At 35.4% G+C, this 23,717-nt stretch overlaps 1 protein-coding gene across 23 annotated transcripts in view; it reads right to left on the bottom strand.

Annotated features, from left to right (window-relative positions):
* The window catches only part of BCL2L13 (BCL2 like 13), a 99,812-nt gene that overhangs the window by 39,554 nt on the left and 36,541 nt on the right, over window positions 1-23,717 (bottom strand). For 11 of the 23 annotated variants that reach the window (XM_019757285.2, XM_019757283.2, XM_019757290.2 and 8 more), the window contains 2 exons: window positions 20,788-20,857; window positions 2,016-2,159 (listed from right to left, as the gene is read on the bottom strand). In XM_019757285.2, the coding sequence (XP_019612844.2) occupies window positions 2,016-2,159; window positions 20,788-20,857 (214 nt within the window). Of the gene's footprint in view, window positions 1-2,015; window positions 2,160-20,787; window positions 20,858-22,516; window positions 22,621-23,717 lie in introns of those variants that run through there. The other 12 variants (XR_012493803.1, XR_012493802.1, XR_012493801.1 and 9 more) reach the window with 3 other exon arrangements.

The following is a 23,717-nucleotide window of genomic DNA, read 5'->3' on the forward strand; positions in this document are numbered from 1 at the left end:
TTCATTCATTCTCTCTTCTTTTCTCATGTTTTAACTTTGGGGCTAGAAGTTTATATTGAAAAGGACTGAGCATACCTTCTGCCAACACCTACTAAGGGAAAAGAAAAGCTGCTGGAAAAGCAGGTGACCTGTGAAGTGGGGTATTGTCAGAGCAGTTTATTTGAATGGAGACCAGTGTAAGCATGACCCAACCTACCACCCTATTTTTACATATCCAAGTCCCAGTAACTCTGAAATTCAGTATTTTGTTCAAACTCTTGAGGTAATTTGCTAACCTCATTCCCTTTTTGGCTTACAAGACACTCTAGAATTTCCTAAGAGAGTTTACTGTTGTTTAGAAATTTTCAAGGGCTGCTTTTCCGCAAATGTACCAACAAATTATAATTCTGTCAACAATAGTATTCTCTTTTTTGTACCACCACACTTACACTTGCCATTATTTAGATTTGCATACATGGTATAAATTTTACTCATGCATGACAACTACTCTCTCTCTTAAAATAAGGTTGTTTTGATTTTCAAGAGAAACGTAAGATTCCCTAAGTTTGAATTTCTAGTCATTAAAACAAACAAATGGAAAAATAAAAAACAATACACAAGAAAAAAATATCCCAGGCAATAAAAAATTATTTAAAATAAATAGAAACAAAAGAAAGAAGGAATTAAGAAATAATAGGAATGAAAGAGGAGATATAGCGCCATACCTTGCAGAGATTAAAAAAGGGGTTATATTAAATACATTTGGAAATTTGAATACTAACAGGATATTTGATATGAAGAAATGATTTTTAAATTTTTGAGTGATAATGGTATTGTGATTAAAAATGAACGAGAGTCTTTAGTTTTTAGAAATACGTACTAAATATTTTACAGATAAAATTATATAATGTCTGGATTTTGCTTCAAAATAATATTAAGAGAGGAAGTAATTAGGGTATGAATAAAGCTTAACTGGCAATGAGTTAAGGATTGTAAGGGCTAACTGATGGGGGTTCATTATACTATCTTGCTTATTTTCATATATTTAAAATTCTCCAAAACAAAATAATATCTTAAAAGTAATTATCAGAATTAAGAAGTAAAAATCCAAATATATAAAGGTATTGTGAACAGCTCTATGCCAACAAAACCAAAAATTTGGGGATAATACCCTAGAAAAATTATCAAAAGTTGACAAGAAAAACCAGAAACCTTCCCTCAAAGAAAATACCATGTGGTTTTACAGGCATGTTGTAGGAAGCAAGGTACAAATAATTTGAATCTCATATAAACTATTCCTGAGTAGAAAAAAAAGAAGAAACATTCTTCCCAACTCTAACTTCTTTTATGAAGCCAGCATACCCTTAAAACTGAGACAAAACAAGAAAAATTACAGGCCACCTTCACTCACTGAGCTTGAAACAACTAAATGGTAAAACAATTAAAAGCACTCATTTTAACAGCCAGAAAAAGACAAGGATGTCTACTAACATCATGTCTATTATTATTATACAGAAGATCCTGATTAGTGCAATAATTTTTTTTAAAAGATAGACTCATCAAAGAAAACAACTCATTATTCACAAATGGTGTGATTTTCTATACAGAAAACCCAAGAGAATCTAGAAATAATCTATCAGAATTAATAAAAGAGTTAAAAAAATTTGCTGGATACAAAATCAACATGGAAATTAAGTCAATTTGATAAAGGTACCATAATTTTTAAAAATGTTAACACTAGAGGAAACTGGGTGAGTGGTATATGGGAACACTTTATAACACTTTGGTAAATCTAAAATTATTCCAAAATAATCTTATTTTAATAAATGATTTTAAAAGAACTACTTAAAATTACCACGTCAATTTACTATGAGTAAAATCTTAGTAGCTTAACTTAAACTGTAGAATAGCCTATCCATTGATTGTCATACAATCAGTATTAAACAATGTAATGATATTAAATCTATGCTATTAAAAACAATCATACAGCTTAATTTCTTTTTTAAAAAAAGATTTTTAAAAAATACTGCACATACCCAGCCACCTTGCTGAATGATGTACTCTGCTGCATAGTCCTCCAGATATGTCACACCAAACTGCAGCAATGTACTCAAAGGTTCTTGACCACGTCTTGTCAACTCCAAAAGCATTTGTTGCAGCAAAACCAGAGGCACCAAAATCTTCAATGCAAAGATGAGAGAGTAAAAACACAAACTGAAATTCTTATAATTGATTTGATATATTCAACTACTAGAAAATTACACTCAAATGCAGCATTATGGAATTTCATTTTTATTACAGTAAGGGAAAGAGAACACTGACCTTACTAGAATTTTTGTGACTCATGCATATAGATTTTGTACCATAGGGTGTTAGAAGTAATTATACTATGAAAATAATTGGGCTCATGTGTATATGTGTCTGTCTGTGTGTGGGGGGGAGACAGAAACAACACATAGAAAATTCACTGAAGCATTATTTATAATAGCAAAAGCCTTGAAACGACCCAACAGGAACAGGTTAAAAAAATATTGGTCACCCAGTAAAATATCAAGTAAGAAGCTGTTAAAAAGAATTAGATTGTTCACTGACCAATCACCAAAATTTACTTTCAGTGAAAAAAGATACAGGAGAGTGTGTACAATAATGGTACCATTTGTGTAAAAACATATAAGTTTGTATAATCCTATAGAATCTCTGGGAAAATACATAAGAGACTGATAATAGTGGTAGCCTAAGAAAGGAGAACAAGGTGACGGGTGGGAAAATAGTTTTCAATGTATATCTTTCTGTACTTTTTGCATTTTGTGCCATGTGCTTTTATCTATTTGAAAATAAGAACTTTCAAAATGATGAGCTATCTTACAAAAGTCATAAAAAGCCAAAGGAGACATTATTATCATTCCTGATAATCTTGTGGCTCAATATTTTAAAATCAAAATTTATGATAGAAAGTAACTAGAGTCTGTTGCCTTCCAAAAAAATGCATATTGAAAAAAACAAAGTACTGTTTGCTGTGTATAATGTGCACTTTTTCCCCCAAATTTGTGAGGGAAAAATAAGGATGTGCATTATACATGGTAGTACAAATTCCGTATCTTTATAAATGTTTTCAATTCTTTTATTTATGAGTTAAAAGTGTAACTCTAGAAATCAATAACGATATCTGTATACAAAATAATATCCTGGAATACGATAATAGGTTTTGTTGAACTTACAACGAACTTGCGACGATGACGAGTTACCGGCCTTCTATGATGCGTAAATATCATAAATTTGTAACCGGTACATAAAATAAAATTTCTTGTACCTTTATCTTGTGTTTTGTAGTTATCTGTTATACAAAATTTCTTGTATGGTAAAAAATGTTAAAAAATAAATGCTAAAATTCCTTTATAATACAAAAAACAAGTACCTAAATGTAAACGAATGAAATTTTGAATTAAAAAATTATAACAAAAGATTTTTTTTCTTCCCTGAAAGTTTACTTTGGGCCCAAAGCATGGGTGCATGTTATACATGAAAGCGCATTACACACGGCAAAATACGATATTTTCAGTTAACCTTTGCATGCAATCTCTTTTGTCTAACATATCAAGAATTCTCCACATGACTGAAAAAGGAATGCAAAAGGAAATGAAACCAATTCCAGTTCCTTGTTACTGAATTGCCAAGGTAATAATAACTGAGGAATTACAAAATATTTCTGCAGAAGACAAACAGAAAAGGCAATGAGGTTATATTCATACTAATATTCTTTGGCTTTTAAGTAAAAGCAGCCTTGAAGGAAGCTATACCTAAGTCTGAAAGAAAAAGAATGCAACAAACACTTATCTTCTTTTTGATATTCCAAAAGAACTCCAGCCCAAAATATATTAAAAACCTCTTCTTAACACTGGTGGAGGGGTATATGGCTATAAAAAAGAATATACTTAGCTCTGTCCACAATTAGGGAAAAAAGCAGTAAAGGACAGCTTGTGAATCAGCCTTGTTGATTCATATCATCTCAACTTCAAAGGCCCAGCATGTCCTGGACCTCGAAACATTCTAATTTCCCATAATAATCTATTAACATGCAACATTTTTAAATTACTCATGTTCAAGGACAATTACCTCTTAGGGAAATGAGTTGCAAACATCTTATATTTGCTACATAAAATAATACTTGTATTTGTTCCAAATTTACCTCTTTCACATCAAAAAGTAGATACCCCATTTTTACTATATAATAATCTAGACAGAAATCTGTAATCCTCTTTTACTACTTTCGTCCTTAATCATATTCTCATTCACTATACTTTTTAGGCTGAAATCTACTAATCTTTTAGTCTGTTCTTCATATGGCAATTCCTTCATTGCTTTGATCATTTAAATCATCCTTTCCTGGATCTTCTCCATCCCAATTACATCTTTCTTGAAATGCAGTAACCAGAGTGCAGGAAGTTTATTTTACAAGACTAACATCTACTTGTTTGATACCCTTGGTGGTACATAGTATGTCTATTTTACCTATTTGACAAACTATTTTCAAGGGACCTATATGATGACTTCCAGGCCCAGTATCTTTTAAATATACTTTAGATTGTCTTTCTATAGTTAAACTCTCTAATTTCTGTAATCACACACAAAGTTTCATGAGTTATTTCTACAACTGATCCCCATCAACTTCGCATTTTACTACCCACAAGAATTTTATATCATCTGCACACCAGATAAGTTTTTGTACTCTCTCCCATAGTATTAAAAAAATATTAAAACAAAACTGGATTCCCAAACATCCAATCCTAGAAGGCAGGACTAAAAAGCAACCAAATAATCTTACCCTTTGAATTCCTTTTTGTAGTCATTTCCTTACTGGATAATAGTAATCTTCACAACACATATAAATTATTTTTTCTTCAATAACTTTGTAATGGAATGCTATGGTATTTTTGACCATAAAAAAGAATTATCTATACTGACTGTCTCCTCATATGTATCACATGGTGTTTCCCTCCAATAGGTCAGACTTAGCTAACAACATTATCCTTTTATTAAAGACTAGATGAGTGTGCTGGTGTGGAAATAAAGCATACCAAATTGCTCCAAGGGTCCCTTCCAGTAGAAGATATTTGTGATGATAAATTATATATTTGGTCTATCAATCTACTATTTAACCCTCTATGCCTTAACAATTCTAGTAAACATCACAAATTTTATCTGTACCTAATGCATTGATAAATAAGTTTAAATGTCTGTGGCCTGTCTGTTTGAAAATACAATTTAAGAGACAACCAAACATCATGTATCACCCAATGTAACACAAGCAGAAACAGGGAACACTAATGAAGTATTCTTGCCAAAGATTAAACCTGGACATGATCAAGTTTAGGCCAACCTACCAATGGACAGGAACTACAGATGTAAAGGAACATGTTAAATGACATTTCAGTGATGCCGTCAATAAAACCCAGAAGATAGGAAATTTTATAGGACAAATAACTTCTAAGTAAATTAGAAAAGAAAACAAAAAAGAGGGAGAGTAAGCCTAAATATTAAAGGAGACTTAAATAACATATTCTATGATGACATTTATATGAAATGTGCAGAAGGCAAACTCATAGTGACAGAGTAGTGTCATGTTACCAGGGGTTGGGAGAAGCAGGAAGTGGGGAGTGACGACTTCTATATATGGGATTTCTTCTTGGGAATAAAAAAAAGTTCTGAATTTAGACAGTGAAGATGGCTGCACAACTCTGTGAACATGCTAAATAATACTGAATTGTATACTTTAGAACTGTAAATTTTATGGTATATAAATTATACTTCAACTTTAAAAAGAAAAAGGAAGTGACATCAGCATCATGGTGGAGTGAGAAGAACTCTTGGTTTCTCCCCTTAAAGTTACAAGGGCCGGACCGGTGGCTCAAGTGGTTAGAGCTCCATGCTTCTAACTCCGAAGGCTGCCGGTTCGATTCCCACATGGGCCAGTGGGCTCTCAACCACAAGGTTGCCAGTTCAACTCCTCGACTCCAGCAAGGGATGGTGGGCTCCGCCCCCTGCAACTAAGATTGAACACGGCACCTTGAGCTGAGCTGCTGCTGAGCTCCCGGATGGCTCAGTTGGTTGGAATGTGTCCTCTAAACCACAAGGTTGCCGGTTCGACTCCCGCAAGGGATGGTGGGCTGTGCCCCTGGGATGGTGGGCTGTGTCCCCTGCAACTCGCAACGGCAACTGGACCTGGAGCTGAGCTGCGCCCTCCACAACTAAGACTGAAAGGACAACAACTTGAAGCTGAATGGCACCCTCCACAACTAAGATTGAAAGGACAACAACTTGACTTGGAAAAAAGGCCTTAGAAGTACACACTGTTCCCCAATAAAGTCCTGTTCCCTTTCTCCAATAAAATCTTTAAAAAAAAAAAAAAAAAAGTTACAAGTTGGACAACTGTATTTCAACAAAGGATTCCTTGCTCAACACATAAACACATCTGAGAGATCCACAGATTGAGAAATCTGAAGATGGGTGGCATCAAACAAGCGGAGGAGGTAAGATGGGGGTAAGGACAGAGACAAGAGCCACAATGTCCAGTGCTCACCACAATTCAGCTGATGTGGTGGCGGGCTGCAGGCTACACTCGGCAGCCCAGAGAGGGCCAGAGTGGCAGAAGCAACATTCTGGCTTGAGTAACTGGTGCCCACTGCAGCTAAACCAAGTGACAGGGGTGGAGGCGTGGCACAGAGGTGTGGTAGCATGGTCAAGCAACCGCCATTACCAGGAGGAAAACAAAGCTGCAGATGCACCAGCCCACTTCCCCAGCCCGCCCCTCCCTCATCTATCACAATGGAATCTGGTAGAGGCAGCTGGGACACCTCAGATACTACAGGGCAGCTGGCAGCCTCTGGTTATAAGGAGATAGTGCCAGGAACTCACACCACAAGGGTGGTACCCTGAGACCAAAGCAACCTAGTCACAAAGGGGACACCCATATCCTCATGGAATTCCAGGCATTTTCCACAACCAAGGTGACACCACCCTACCAAGATCCCAGAAGTCCTAGCAGTGCAGTAAGAGAAAACAAAAACTTGCGGTATAGCACCACCTACTGTAATACAAAAGAAAGACCTCTACTTACCAACCTGCTGAACAACAAGCAAAACAGCACTCAAAAAAGAACAGCTCAATACCTCAAATGCCCAGAGAAACAATCCATCAAGTACCATGATTAACCAAGGGAACAAAGTAGCTCAGGAACCAAACTCAAAGACATGAAAGACTGTGATTTAAATGAGAGAGAATTCAAGACTGCAGTTTTAAAAAAACTTAATGAGATATGAGAAACTCAGAAAGGCAGTTCAATGAGCTCAGAAATAAAATTAACAAACCCAAAGGAGTACTTTACCAAAGAGATTGAAACCATAAAAAAAGAACCAAACAAATTCTGGAGCTGAAGAACTCAATAAAATGAGATGAAGAAAAAATTAGAGAGCTTGGGAAACAGAGCAAGCCAGATAAAAGAGAAAATTAATGATCTTGAAAATAGAAATCTAGAAATGACTGAGGAAGGAAAAGTGAGAGTTAAAGAAAAAGAAAGAAAGAACTCTCCGAACTACCTGACTCCATTAGAAAGAGCAATATAAGAATAATGAGTATGCCAGAAGGAGAAGGGAACAGAGAGGCTATTCAAACAAATAATTGACAAGAACTTCCCAAATATATAGAAAGAACTGGACCCTCTAATCCATGAAGTTTAACAAAACACCCAATTATCTCTATCCAAAATGGTCTTCTCCAAGGCACACCACATTAAAGCTGTCAAACATTAATGACAAAGAAAGAATTCTCAAGGCAGCCAAGGAAGAGAAGACGGTAACCTATAAAGGAAATCTCATTAGATTATCATGGGATTTTTAAACAGAAACCCTACAAGCGAGGAAAGAGTAGAATCAAATATTTAAATTATTAAGAACAATGACCAGCCAAGAATAACATATCCAGCAAAGTTATTCTTTAGATATTAAGGAGAAATAAAGGCTTTTCCAAACATACAGAAGCTGAGGGAAGTTACCACCACAAAACCTACATTACAAGACAGTTAAAAGGAGCTCTTCTACCTGAAACAAAAAGATAAAAGGATAGAAAACTATGAGTAAGAAAACAGGCACACAGATATAAGCAGGAAATTGCAACTCTACTACAGAATAGGGTTTTAAACACTTAATTATAACATACAGGTTAGAGGGGGTAAAGCATTTAAAAAAAAACAAACTATAGGACTCCCACTCAATATTGCAAAGAAGGTAAATGCTGTGCTTGCCTCCTGCTATGACCACATCAAAATTACAAGTAAATTATAGAATAACCATCCTTGAAACCACCTTAAGACTTACTGAATAGAACTCCTACAACAAAGGATATAAAGAAGCAGCCACGACAAGACCGGTAGGAAGGGGGGAGACAGGAAACGGGCTGGTCCCATACTCACATGTGGCATTTAAGAATCAGGAGGGATACCTTGGCGGCGGAGGTCCTCCATGAGGAATGAGGGATCCTAGCCTCACACTGGGCTCCCCAGCCCATAGCACCAGTAACATCTGACTGAAAATCGATGGGGGGGGGGGGTTTCCATCTGGATAGATAGAGTACTGCTAGAGACCAAGGTGTAATCTGAAAAGGCCCACACACAAATTCACGTACTCACAAATACTTGCCCTAAGTTCGTTCCAGTGAAGGGACAGCAGCATGAAATACCAGGGGAGGAACTGAATTGTTTGCCTTCATGGCGATAGCTGGAGGAGCAGAAGTGCTGCCAAGCACCATTGTAACTTTGTTGAGACCTTCCCCAACCCAGCTTGCTGGCGCAGGCAGGCGCCAAATTTGAGTCTCCTTCAAACTATTAATAGTTAACACCACACCCTCACCCTATTGATTCCAAGACCCACCCCACCCATGGCATGAATTAGCCTGAATCTCTTTCAAACGGCTGTTCCACACAAGGACCCAGACTTGGTCCACACTATGGACTTTCCAAAAATCTCTCAAAGGTCCACAAATCCCAAACAAACAGTGGTTGGTTTGGCATGCCCTGTACCTCTTGATAAGTGGCCCCAAGCCTGACACTAGAGGCAGCCAGCTTTGGTTCACAGCATAGCTTCTCCCAGGTGCCTCCAAGCCCAGCACAGGCAGCTACCAATTGCAGATCACTTTGTAGCACTTACCAGGCTGCTCCTGACCAGGCACAGGCAGCACCTGATATGGGCCTGCACCAGAGCCCCTCCCAAGAGGTCCCAGAACCAACACACCCAGCGGCCAGATTCAGACCACACCAGAGCACCGCTCAAGTGAACTCTGCTCCGTGCAGTCAGCGCCTGCACAACGGCTCATACTCTGTAGTCACAGCCAGTCAGCCTGAGGGTCGATCCCACTCACTGATGTACCAAGATAATTCAAGGCTCAACTACAACAGCAGGACACACACAACCTACACAGGGACATCTCTGGAGCACCTGGCTCAGGTGACCATGGGGGCTGTGCCACTGGGCCCCACAGGACACCTATTACAAAAACCCTGCCAAGACTGGGAGACATAGCAAATCTACCTAATATATAGAAACACACACAGGGAGGCAATGAAAATGAGAAACAAAGAAACATGTCCCAAATTAAAGAACAAGATAAAACTCCAGAAAAAGAAAAAAAAAAACTAAAGAAAATGGAGGCTAAAAGTCTACCAGATACAGAGTTACAAACACTGGTTATAAGGATGGTCAATAAACTTAGGGAAAAATTAATGAAGTCAGTGAGAACTTACACAAAAAGATAGAAACCATAAAAAAGAACCAGTCAGAAACGAAGACTAAAATAAATGAAATGAAGAATACATTAGATGGAACTAAAGTAGATAAGATGAAGCAGAGAACCCAATCAGTGATTTGAAAGACAAGATAGTGGAAAACACCCAATCAGAACAGCAAAAAGAAAAAAGGAGAAAATGAAAATAGTTTAAGGGACCTTGGGGACAACATCAAGCACACCAACATTCACATCATTGGGGTACCAGAAGGAGAAGAAAGAGAGCAAGGGATTGAAAACCTATTTGAAGAAATAATGACTGAAAAGTTCCCTAACCTGGTGAAGGAAATAGACATAGAAGCCCAGGAAGTGCAGAGAGTCCCAAACAAGATGAACCCAAACAGGCCAACCCCAAGAAACATCATAATTAAAATGGCAAAGGTTAAAGACAAAAAGAGAATCTTAAAAGCAGCAAGAGAAAAGCAGTTAGTTACCTACAAGGGAGCCCCCATAAGACTGGTAGCTGACTACAGAAACGTTGCAGGCCAGAAGGGATTAACACAAAATTTTCAAAGTGATGAAAAGCAAGGACCAACAACCAAGATTACTCTACCCAGAAAAACTATCATTTAGAATCGAAGGACAGATAAAGAGCTTCCCAGACAAGAAAAACTTAAAAGAGTTCATCACTACCAAACCAGTATTACAAGAAATGTTAAAGGGACTTCTTTAAGAAAACAAAGAAGGAAAAAAATACGAATAATAAAATGACAATAACTACATAACTATCAATAATTACTTTAAATGTAAACGGATTAAATACTTCTATCAAAAGACAATACAGTGGCTGAATGGATAAGAAAAGAAGACCCTTACATATGCTGCCTACAAAAGACCCACTTCAGATCTAAAGACACACACAGACTGAAAGGGATTAAAAAATATATTTCATGCAAATGGAAATGAAAAAAAAGCAGAGGTAGCAATACTTGTATCAGATGAAATAGAATTTAAAACAAAGACCATAACCAAACAAGAGACAAAGGACATTTCATATACAATAGGCAAGATATGGAAGCAACCTAAGTTGCCCATCAATAGATGACTAGATAAAGAAGATGTGACATATATATATATATATATATATATATATATATATATATATATATAAATAAATTACTCGGCCATAAAAAAAGAACGAAACCTTATCATTTGCAATGTGTTTGGATATAGAATTTATTATGCTAAGTGAAATAAGTCAGACAGAGAATGACAAATATCATATGATTTCACTTACATGTGGAGTCTAAACAAAATAAACAAATAAACAAAACAGAAACAGACTCATAGATTCAGAGAAGAAAATGATGGTTGCCAGATTGCTGGGCAAAAAGGCGGATGGGATTAAGAAGTACAAATTGATGGCTATATATATAGTCATGGGGATGTAAATACAGCATAGGGAATATAGTTAATAATATTATAATAACTACCGTGTTTCCCTGAAAATAAGACCTAGCCTGACAATCAGCTCTAATGCATCTTTTGGAGCAAAAATTAATATAAGACTGGGTCTTATATCATATTATATAAGACCCGGTCTTATTTTACTATAAGACTTATTTTACTATAAGACTTACTTATAGTAAAATCAGGCTGGGTCTTATATTAATTTTTGCTCCAAAAGACACATTAGAGCTGACTTATTAGCTCTAATGTGTCTTATTTAGGTCTTATTTTTGGGGAAACATGGCATGTATGGTGTCAGGTGGGTATTAGAATTATTATAATTCATGAATTATATGAATATCTAAGCACTATGCTGTCCACCTGAAACTAATATAATATTGAACGTCAACTGTAATTGAAAATTAAAATTAAAAAGAAAAGTCTAGCTTCTGCAATTTGGAAATGAATGCACAGCATAAAAAGGAATAATTTGTGACAACAAAAACAAAAGGGAAGGGTGTAAAGGACCAAACTTGCACAGGTAAATGAAGATAAGATGCAATCAGAAGTAAAATGACTATTGCAGATATGAAACTTTTTTTTGCATAACCCTAATGGTAACCACAAAACAAAAATCTAGAACTCAGACATATAACATAAAAAAAAAAAGAGGAAATGGAGGGGGGAAAATTATAGGAAACCACCAAACTGAAATAGTGGACAGAAACACAAAGGAAAAGAAACAATGGAGATACAGAGAAAACAGATAACAAAAGATAAAATAGCTGTAGTTAGTCCTCATATACCAATAAGCACACTAAATGTAAATGGATTGAATTCACCAATGAAAAGGCAAAGAGTAGCAAGAAGGATTAAAAAACAAGACCCAATTATATGTTGCCTTCAGGACACCCCTCTAAGCTACAAAGACAAACATAAACTCAAAGTAAAAGGGTGGAAGAGAATACTCCAAGCAAATGGCATCAAGAGAAAAGTAGGTATAGCCAAAGTTATATCAGACAAAACAGACTTCAAGACAAAGATGGACATTTTATAATGATAAATTCATCAAGAATACATAATACTTATCAATATATATGCACCCAGCCTGGGAGGACCAAAATATATAAAGCAATTACTAACAGGCCTCAAGGGAGAAACAAACAAAAAAAAATACAATTAGATCAAAATGGCGGCGTGAGGTGAGCCTCTGTAAAGCTCCCCTGGAATTTACAACTAATTGAACAACAATAACTCCACAAAGGACTCCCTGCACAGCAGGCAGGCAAGACGAAGAGGCCCACTACTGAATTCACCTAAAGATCATCCTTTAAAAAACTTTTGGTCACCAAAATAATTTATGCAGAAGGAACATGTCACGTGTACAAAAATGTTTAAATGCAGTTTATTGCCAGAAGAAACAAACTGAATGTGATAACTATTTGAAGTACAAGTAAGTGTGATTTGATCGTAACATACGCGTATGCAAATATGTGTTACCAAGAACTGTTTTCATCATGTGTAGTCTACTTTCAGTAAAATCTTAAATGACCAAGAACAAATGAATAATACTATTCATATCAAATAAACAACTACAGAGTGCTAAAAAAAAATACAATTATAGTACAGGACCTGAATACCCCATTGACAGCAATGGATAGATCATCCATACAGAAAATTAGGAAATATCCTCCTTAAATGACACATTAGAGGAAATAGACATAATTGATATATATAGAGCTTTTCATCCCAAAACAACAGAATATACATTCTTCTCAAGTGCACATGGAACATTCTTAATGAGAGACCATATATTGGGGCACAAAACCAATCTCAACAAATTTAAGACTGAAATCATACCAAGCATAGTTTCTGACCACAACAGTATGAAACTGGAAGCTAAGTACAGAAAGAAAGTGGGAAAAAACCCACAAATATATGGAGATTAAACAACATGCTACTGAACAACTATTGGGTCAAGGAATAAATAAGCAATCAAAAGATACATAGAGACAAATGAGAATGACAATACAACATATCAAACTTTTTGGGATGCAGCAAAAGTGGTTTGTAGCATTACAGGCCTACATCAAGAAACAAGAAAAATCTCCAATAAACAATCTAACATCACACCTTAAAGAACTAGAAAAAGAACAGACAAAGCCCATAGTCAGCAGACAGAAGGAAATAATAAAAGTGAGAGCAGAATTAAATGAAATAGAGAACAAAAAAACAATTTAAAAAATTATTGAAGGGGCGGCCAGATGGCTCAGTTGGTTAGAGCTCTGAGCAACAGGGTTGCCGGCTCGATTCCCACATGGACCAGTGAGCTGCGCCCTCCACAACTAGACTGAAGGACAACGACTTGGAGCTGATGGGCCCTGGACAAACACACTGTTCACCAATATTCCCCAGTAAAAATATTTTTTAAAAAAATTACTGAAACAAAGAGTTGGTTCTTTGAAAAGATAAATCGACAAATCCCTGACTAGACTTACTAAGGAAAAAAAAGAAAAGACTCAAATAAATAAAATCAGAAATGAAAGAGAAGTTACAACCAACACCACAGAAATACAAAGGACTTTACAAGAATACTATGAAAGGCTATCTGCCACCAAATTCGATAACCTAGGAGAAATAAACACATTCTTAGAAATATATAACATTCCTAGAATGCACCATGAAAAACTGGAAAACCTAAATGGACTGAGCAGTGAAACAGTAAGGAAATTAAAGGAAATTGAAACAGTAATCAAAAACTTTCCAAAAAAACAAAAGTCCAGGACTAGACAGCTTCACTGGTGAATTCTACCAAATATTCAAAGGAGATTTAATACTTATCCTTCTCAAGTTCTTCCAAACAATAGAAGAAGAGGTAATGTTTCCTAACTCATTTGACTAGGCCCTGATACCAAACGTTACCCTGATACCAAAACCAGGCAAGGACAACACAAAAAAAGAAAATTACAGGCCAGTATCTCTCATGAACATAGATGCACAAATCCTAAACAAAACCCGGCAAACTGCATACAATACATTAAAAAGACAATATATCATAAATAAATGGGGTTCACTCCAGGTATGCAAGATGGTTCAACATATGCAATTCAATAAATGTGATACATCAAATTAACTAATAAAAGATGAAAATCATATGATCACATCATTTGATGCAGAGAAAACATTTGAGAAGATACAACATCCACTTATGATTCAAACACTCAATAAAATAGGTATAGAAGGAAAGTACCTCAATATAATAAATGCCTTATATGACAAATCCTCAACTAATAACATACCCAATGGTGAGAAACAAAAATCTTCCTCTAAGATCAGGAACAAGACAATGATGTCCACTCTCACCACTCTTATTCAACACAGCACTGGAGTCCTCGCCAGAGCAATCAGGCAAGAGAAAGAAATAAAAGGCATCCAAATTGAGAATAAAGAAGTAAAACTGTCACTATTTACAAATGACAAGATGCTATATACAGAAAAATCCTAAAGACTCCACCAAAAGACTATTAGAAACAATAAACAAATACAGTAAATTTGCAGGATAATCAATATACAAAAATCCATTGCATTTCTATATACTAATAATGAAATATCAGAAAAAGAAATGAAGAAAATCTCATTTACAATGGCAACAACAAGAATAAAATACCTCAAATGAACTTAACACAGGAAGTAAAAGACCTATACACTGAAAACTACAAGATATTGTTGAAAGAAACTGAAAAAGACACAAAGAAATGGAAAGATGTTACGAGTTCATGGATTGGAAGAATTAACATTATTTAAATGGCCTTATTACCTAAAGCAAGATATAAATTTTATGAAATCTCCATCAAATTCCAATGGCATTTTTCACAGAAATAGAACAAAAACATCCTCAAATTTGTATGGAACCACAAAAGACTCCAAATAGCCCAAGCAATCTTGGGGGAAAAAGAACAAAGCCTGATACACACATACCCTGACTTCAAACTATACTACAAAGCTACAATAATCAAAACAGCATGGTATTGGCAAAAAGATAGACACACAGACCAAAGGTGCAGAATTGAGGGCCCAGAAAAAAACCCACACATATACGGGCAACTAATTTTCAACAAAGGAGCCAAAAACATACAATGGCGAAAGGAAAGTCTCTTCAATAAATGGTGCTGGAAAAACTGGAAAGCCACATGGCAAAGAATGAAACTAGACTGCTATCAGACACCAAACATAAAAATTAACTCAAAATGGATTAAAGTCTTGAATATAAGACCTGAGACAATAAAGTACCTAGAAGAAAACATAGGTACTAAACTTCTGAACCTTAGTCTCAGAGGGGTTTTTATGAACTTGACCCCAAAAGCAAGAGAAGTAAAATAAAAAATAAATGAATGGGACTATATCAAACTAAAAGGCTTCTTCTGTACAGCAACAGAAACCATCAACAAAACAAAAAGGCGACGAACCAAACAGGAGAAGACATTTGCAAACAACCCTCTGATAAGGAGCTAATTTCCAAAATATATGAAGAACTCATACTCATATAACTCAAAACACACACACACACACACACACACACACAATTCTATCAAAAACTGGGCAGAGGATCTGAACAGACACTTCTCCTAAGAAGCCATACAGATGGCCAACAGATAAATGAAGATGCTCAACTTCACTAGCTATAAGGGAAATGCAAATCAAAACCACAATGAGATTCCACTCACACCTATTAGAATATCTATGATTAATAAGACAAGAAATAAGTGTTGAAGAGGATGCAGAGAAAAAAATAACCCTCATATACTGCTAGTGGTAATGTAAATTGAACAGCCACTATGAAAAACAGTATGGACATTCCTCAAAAAATTAAGAATAGAGCTACTATATGACCTAGCAATCCCTCTTCTGGGTATCTACCCCAAAAATTTGAAAGCATTTATTCACAAAGATACATGTATGCTATGTTCACTGCAGCATTATTCACAGTATCCAAACCATGGAAACAACCCATGTGCCCTTCAATGGATGACTGGATAAATAAGTATACAATGGGATACTACTCAGCCATTTGCAATAACATGGATGGGTCTTGAGAGTATTATGCTAAGTGAAATAAGTCAGACAGAAAAGAACAAGAACCATACGACTTCACTCATATGTGAACTAGAAAACAGAAAGCCACAAACAAATAAATAAAACAAACAATCTCATAGACAGAGACAACAGTAAGGTGGTTACCAGAGAGGAAGGGGGCTGAGGGTAGCTTAAAGAGGGAAAAGAGGGCCGGCCCGGTGGCTCAGGTGGTTAGAGCACAGTGCTCCTAACGCAGAGATTGCCAGTTCGATTCCCACATGGGCCAGTGAGCTGCACCCGCTACAGCTAAGATTGTGAACAACGGCTCTCCCTGGAGCTGGACTGCCATGAGCAGCCGGAGATCGGCATGAGCTGCTGTGGGCTGCTGTGTGCTGCCGGAGTGGCTGGCAGCCATCGTGAGCGGCCAGCAGCCGGCAAGAGCTGCTGCTGTGAGCAGCTGAGCAACGACCGACTGCCACAGCCGGGGGGGGGGGGGGACCGCAAGTCTCATCACACCAGCATGGGCCATGGAGCTGTGTCCTACACAACCAGACTGAGAAATAACGGCTTGAACTGGAGTGCGGGGGGGTAGAAGAAAGGGCAAAAAAAAAAGAGGGTAAGGAGAGTCAAATATACAGTAACGGAAGGAGACTAGACTTGGGTTGGTGAGCACATAATGGAATATACAGATGCTGTATTATAAAATTGTACACCGGAAGCTCATATAATGTTATTAACCAATGTTACCCCAATAAAATTAATTTTTAAAAAAGTCAATGTATATGAAATATCCAAGATAGTCAAATTTACAGAAACAGACAGCATATCAATGGTTGCTTAGGACTGGGGTTAACAGGGAAATTCGAGGATGATAACAAGAGGATACGGAGTTCCTTTCTGAGGTGATGAAAATTTTCAAAAATAGATTGTGGTGATGGTTGCATAATTCTGTGAGTAGTCTAAAAACCATTGAATTGTGTGCTCTAAGTGGTAAATTGTATTGAATTATAGCTCAATAAAGCTGTTACAAAATAAAAAAGAAAAATGAAAAGAAAAAAGAAAATGGAAAGACTTGGGAGACGTATCAACCAAATGCAATGCATGGGCCTTGTTTGGATCTTGATTCAAACAAATCACCTTAAAAAATATCTTTAAGAGATAAATGGGGAAATTTGAATAGTGAGTGGATAACATGGTATTAGAATCACTATTACGGTAATATTTGTATAATAATGGTATTATCAATTGGTTAAAAAAGGGATATACATTATCCTTGGAAATACACACTAATATATGAATAAAATGATATGATGTCTAGGGTCTACTTCAAAATAATTTAGGGGGAGAGTGGGAAGAATATGGGAGGGGGAGGAAACAGATGAAATAAGACCAGCCATATACCGGGGTGCCAAAAAAATGTATACACATGATTTGTATTCATCTTTTGTTATCGGTACATATTATTACCATTTTAATACAGTTTTTTTCTTTCTTAAAATATATATACATTTTTTTGGCACCCTCTGTATTAATAATTGTTGAAGCTGAATGATGGATACATGGAGTTTGTTGTACTATTCACTCTGCTTCTGTGTATGCTTGAAGTTTTAATAATGAAAAATTTTAAACAATTAGTGATTTAATATGCCACTAAAATTAATCAAGACAAATAATTCATTTATCTTTGCTATTACTTTTCTAAGGTCTATTTATTATGTTTCCCCAAAAATAACACCTAGCCGGACAATCAGCTCTAATGTGTCTTTTGGAGCAAAAATTAATACAAGACCCGGTATTATATTATATTATGTTATATTATATAAGACCCGGTCTTATATTATAGTAAAATAAGACCAGGTCTTATATATATTAATTTTTGCTCCAAAAGATGCATTAGAGCTGATTGTCTGGCTAAGTCTTATTTTCGGGGAAACACACTACTGTGAACACCATGCCTTTAATACTCTAGCTGACTTTTTCTCTTTGATGGTCATTTTCTTTTTTCTATAAGCAGTAAGTACATAGGAAAATATAATACCAATAAGAGGAAAAAAAAAACTTACCTACAATTTTGAGATAACTACTGTTATCTCACAACTAACATAGCACATATTTCAATTATTTTTCTGGGTATATATATACTATGTAGTCAACATTAATATATGTACTTTAAAAAAAAAAGATCATACAAGTAAGTACTATTAATACAGGTTTGTGGCCAGCTTTTTTCCTCCACTTCTTTTTGATATATTTAAAGAGAATTTGACTAAGATGCTTTTACAATCTCTAAACCGATGAAGTGATATTCAGTTTACCCCTGACCTGGCATGCTTTGTGGACATTTTTTTCTCTTCTCTCTGATGGGTGTTTCATTTGAGCCTCGTTTACCTGCCAGACAGCCAAATTCATATAACAATGTTATGCCAAATTTTGCAAATATTCATGCAAAATATAAAATATGACTAACTGCTTCAAATTATCCAATCTGATTCTGGCTGGGGGTGCATTTCAATTGCCTACAAAAAGCCAGGTTCTTTTCAGCCCTAGAGGATTCAGAAGGAGAGTAATATTGGATTAAGCAGAGCAGGTAATGTATGTTATACTATTTTTACATATATTAATATTATGTTATATATATTATTATATAGAATAGACAAATATTCTAATTGTCATGCTTCATTTATAAGAGGTATTCAAGCCACAGCCTTGAAGATCAACAGTAGCCCTTGGTCCTGATGAGGGACTACAATGAAGCAAGGAATGGAAAAAAAGGACGTATGACGAGAGACAGTGAAGACTGGGGTTTACTCAGGTTTTTTTAAGATAACCCTAGGATCAGGGGGAGGAAGACGTACAAGAGCTGATTATAACAGACAGTAGACAGGAGTGACAGGAAGAGAATATAAAACAGGGAAAGGCTAATTAGGTGGTATCAGTTACCTAAATATTTGTTATTTGATGTGAGAAATACATTATAACCAAGCTCATTTTTATTTATAAAATCTATTTCAAACATCCATATGAGAGGTTTTTTTGTTTTTTTTTGTTTTTTTCATTCCAAGAAACCAAATGAAACAAACAGATATTTTAACAAACTATTTACAGCTGAGTAATACAGTAAAACTCCATAATAGTGGGGCGGCCGGATGGCTCAGTTGGTTAGAGCTCGAGCTCTCAACAACAAGGTTGCTGGCTCAATTCCCGCATAGGATGGTGGGCTGCGCCCCCTGCAACTAAGATTGAAAATGGCGACTGGACTTGGAGTTGAACTGCGCCCTCCACAACAACTTGGAGCTGATGGGCCCTGGAGAAACATACTGTTCCCCAATATTCCCCAATTTTAAAAAAATGTTTTTATTAAAAAACAACAAAAAAATTCCTTATTAGTGACTATTTGTAAACAAGGTCTCATGTTAAATGTAACATAACAGCCACTGTTTCATGAGTGCTTACTATGGTGACAATGTGCTAAACATGTACTTGCAAAACTTACGAGGATAGTTATCATCACCATTTCATATGTGTGAAAATTCAGATTTAGAAAGCTTAATTAACCTGTCCAAAGACATGCACCTAGTCCTTGACAAAGCTGACATTTGAAACAAGTCCAATTAGCCTATGATGCTGATTATTATACTATAATGTCTCCAAGGCCTGTATTAAGGTGAGCGAAAATAATATGCACCAATTAGGTATATGTAAGGTCATGTGGTCTGACTCATTAACAATTCTGAGTAAAGGTGGCTATTTGAAAAATAATTCTACGAATTTTATCTGCCCTAGCACTTTATCACTAAGGGCCATACTTCTTCCTATTCCCTTAGACTCTGCCTTTTCAAGGTGACAAGCAGCGAATACAGTCTAAGATAATGGATAAGCAGTAGAGTACAGCAGAAAAAACACTGAAGCTGGAATCAGAAGATCTTAGCTCTAGTGTTAATGCCAATATTTACGAGTCTAGTGGTCCTAGGCAAGTCATTTAACTTTTTTCTCTGATTACTCACCTGACTTAACTAAATAAATAAGTAACAGAACAAAAGCTAATAAAATCCAATCTGCTTTCTGTAAAGGACGGTTGTGATGATTGAATGAGATGTGTGACATGAGCTACTTTGTGAACTCTAAGACACAAATGGCATTACTATTCATTTACGAGAACGTGAAAAAGCTGTCTCCCAAATGAAGCCCTTATTCTTTTGCCCCTAAATATACTCACATGTAAATAACCATCTGGAGATAAATGGCATGTCTAACACAGAGAAATGAAGAAATGATGGGAAGTTAAAGACAGGAAAGAAGAGTGGCATACTATGGGACACATATTTTAGGGTCAGGCAGAACCTTGTAGCATTAATCAAAAAAGCACCTCAGTCAAAAATATGCACTTAACACAACTGGATTTATGCATTAAAAATGAGCTCTAACAGTTTTCTCTTATATGATGCTAGCAATTCCTCCTGTACTTTATCATTAATACACTAAATCTTGTAAGAGAAAATATAATTTGGTTAATACCTTATTCCAGCCGCTGGCATGAACTGTGGTCTCCAGTGTACATTCCCGATATGCCTGATATGTCACTGGCCTGTAGAGATTTTTTTTAAAAGTCTGTGTCACTAAGCAGGAAAATTCTAAATTTCCAGATGAATAAATATACAGTCTCTACTGCTCAACTTTTTGCGAAAGCAACAAAGATTATTTAACATATTGTTTTGAATGAGATGTGGCTTTTAACATTTGGTACGCATTTTGCTTCAAGCATTCTCTAATAGGCTGAGATGCTTGCTACCAGTTTGGGAAAGAAGTTAATATAATAAATTAATAATAAATAATGAAACATTTTTGATAATTGCTTGAAACTTATCAAACAGGATTTCTATGTTGTAAATAAACAAGCACTTGGATTATTAGTATGGGATAAAATAATAACAAATAAAAATTACTCATTAATAAAATTAAAAGCACAATTTTAACTTTTTTAAAAGGCAAAAAAATCTAAAATATTTTAAAATTAAAGAGACATGTCAGTGGAAAACTTCAAATTGAGGATATAAGGAGTTGGAATAAACAAGGACAATAAACGAAGCTCTATTTTTAACTTGGAGTCTTATGACACAAAATCCTGGAGGGCAGAGACACAAGCCTTTCTGATTATTTCCATGTGAGTTCTAGTCATACAAAACTCAAATCACTTAGTGAAGACAACACTCACTCACTAATTTATTGAGGAACTTTAAGTACTACATTCTAAGTCTGGGTTTTATGTGCAAATTAACAACAGCAAAAGTACTGGCTAACCAAGTAACATAGGAAAGCATCAATAGCTTGTACAATAGATTTAATAAAATTTACCCCTCCCTTTTTGGGCAAATTATATATGTAAAAAAGAAAAGTCTTATTTTAAAATCCATTCCAAAGGCTTTTTCTGCTCTGACCACTCGGGTGTGGATCTCTTCAGTCTGTGAATATAGAAAATTGGTAATAGCTACCACTTATTATCGGTAGCCTACTGTTCGGTTTTATATTTTTATATATTTGTATTTTACATATTTCATATTATTATTTTACATATTAGGAAACTGAAGCTCAGAAAAGCTAAGAGACTAGCCCAAATCCAGATAGCTGGCGAGCAGCAATGCATAAATTCATACCCAATTAGATCTGGCTCCAAAGCCACACTGCTCTGATTTGAACATAGCATTCTGAGACATGCCGTGATAATGTCTAGATGCCACATGTGGCTAATGAGCTTAGAGAGGTGGCTAGTGATGTGCTGCAAGTAAAATATAGATACCAAATTTCAAAGACTTAGTAAGAGGGAATGTAAACTATCTCAGTAAGTCTTCATATTGAGTAATGTTAAAACTATAATATTTTGAATATATAAATTAAATAAAATATATTATTAAAAAATTACGATTTAAATTTTTATGTGGCTGCTAGAAAAATTTAAATTACATATATGTGACTTGCATTATATCTATTGGACAGTGCTGGTCTAGATATCTGAGAAAACAGTTCTGATCACACAGGTATCGTTCTTTTATACAAGTCAAACTAAAGTCAATACTACAATGATGCTGAGATAAGACACCAGGGATGACCTTTTTAATAAGATATTATATACTACCTTCTTGATATCATATTCCCATCAAAGTTAGCTTACCATTTTTTAGAAGACTTGGACTAAATACTAGGTGGTTGTAAAACTTGAACTTCAGCAGATACTGTACAGTCTACCTACCTATATTCTCCCTGATGTTTACTTGCGTCTATGAGTCCCTTCACTTCCTTTTCTGAACTGTTTGATGCTGCTGTGGGTCATCAGGCTAAAAGTACTTTAGCATCCTTCAGAATGAAACATGATTTGAAATATTATATGCACACACATATGCACATGAACAATCCAGATTAAAACAGTCCAAGGAAATCTAAATCCAAGGAAATAAAAGTAAGTTGCTGGAAAATCAGCTCTTATCTGATGAGCTACTTGAACAGAACAAAGAAGAAAAAGGGGGTGGGGGGAGACCTTTTGAACCTGCTCCCCTGCAGGAAGAAATGGAGATCAAATTCCCACTTTAACAAAACTGGAGGAGTAGGTGGTATTTTCCACCTTAAAAGATATTGACAAAAACCTGTAATACTTATAGTTCACCACCAGATAATTATTTTCAAGGTATTAGTAACAGCACTTAACTTTCAAAAGTAGATTTCTAATACTCAATCACACTTATTTTATTCACAATTGGCTAAAATCTAATGGAACAGTTCCTCTTGATTGCTAAAACGGAGTGTATATTGAATTCAATATTCTTTAAAAAATAAAAGACCTCCGGTTTTGCTATTTGCCATTTGAAAGTTACATCAGATACCCTTTAGATTATGTAAAGAAAACATCTTAACGTGTCTCAACAATGAAAATATCTTTCTTTCTTTTTAAAAAACATGTTTCAGTAGACGAAAAATACTGAAATAAATGCAATACTAAAACAGAAAAAAGGTAAATTTCTGAAAAAAATTTATTCAGAGGCCTAACTTTGATACACAACCAGAGGTACCAATTTCAAAAATAATTATATCAGTGTTCAGGGTTTGGAGATAAAAAACAAAATATTCATCAAAGACAAGATTTTAAAAAACATATAATTTACTTTGCAGTAAGAAGGTATCAATTTTCCTGTACATCATGAAAAGAACTCCAAAAACAATATTTAAAAAAAAAGCTATATAATATTGTTCTTCAGAGAACTTATGATATCAATATTCCAATAAAGTTAAAATGAACAGATGGATAAATTGAGCTAGAGAGTGGTTTGCTCAAAGCTACAAATAGTGTGTACCAAAACTGGAAACGGAATTTTTTGTCTCATACATCTCAGTTATTTTACTCCCAGTCCAAACAGCTTTTACAAGTTGTTTGTTTGTTTTGACAAAACAGTAAATGT

This window comes from Rhinolophus sinicus, linkage group LG02 (genome assembly GCF_036562045.2).
Source record: "Rhinolophus sinicus isolate RSC01 linkage group LG02, ASM3656204v1, whole genome shotgun sequence".
NCBI lineage: Eukaryota > Metazoa > Chordata > Mammalia > Chiroptera > Rhinolophidae > Rhinolophus > Rhinolophus sinicus.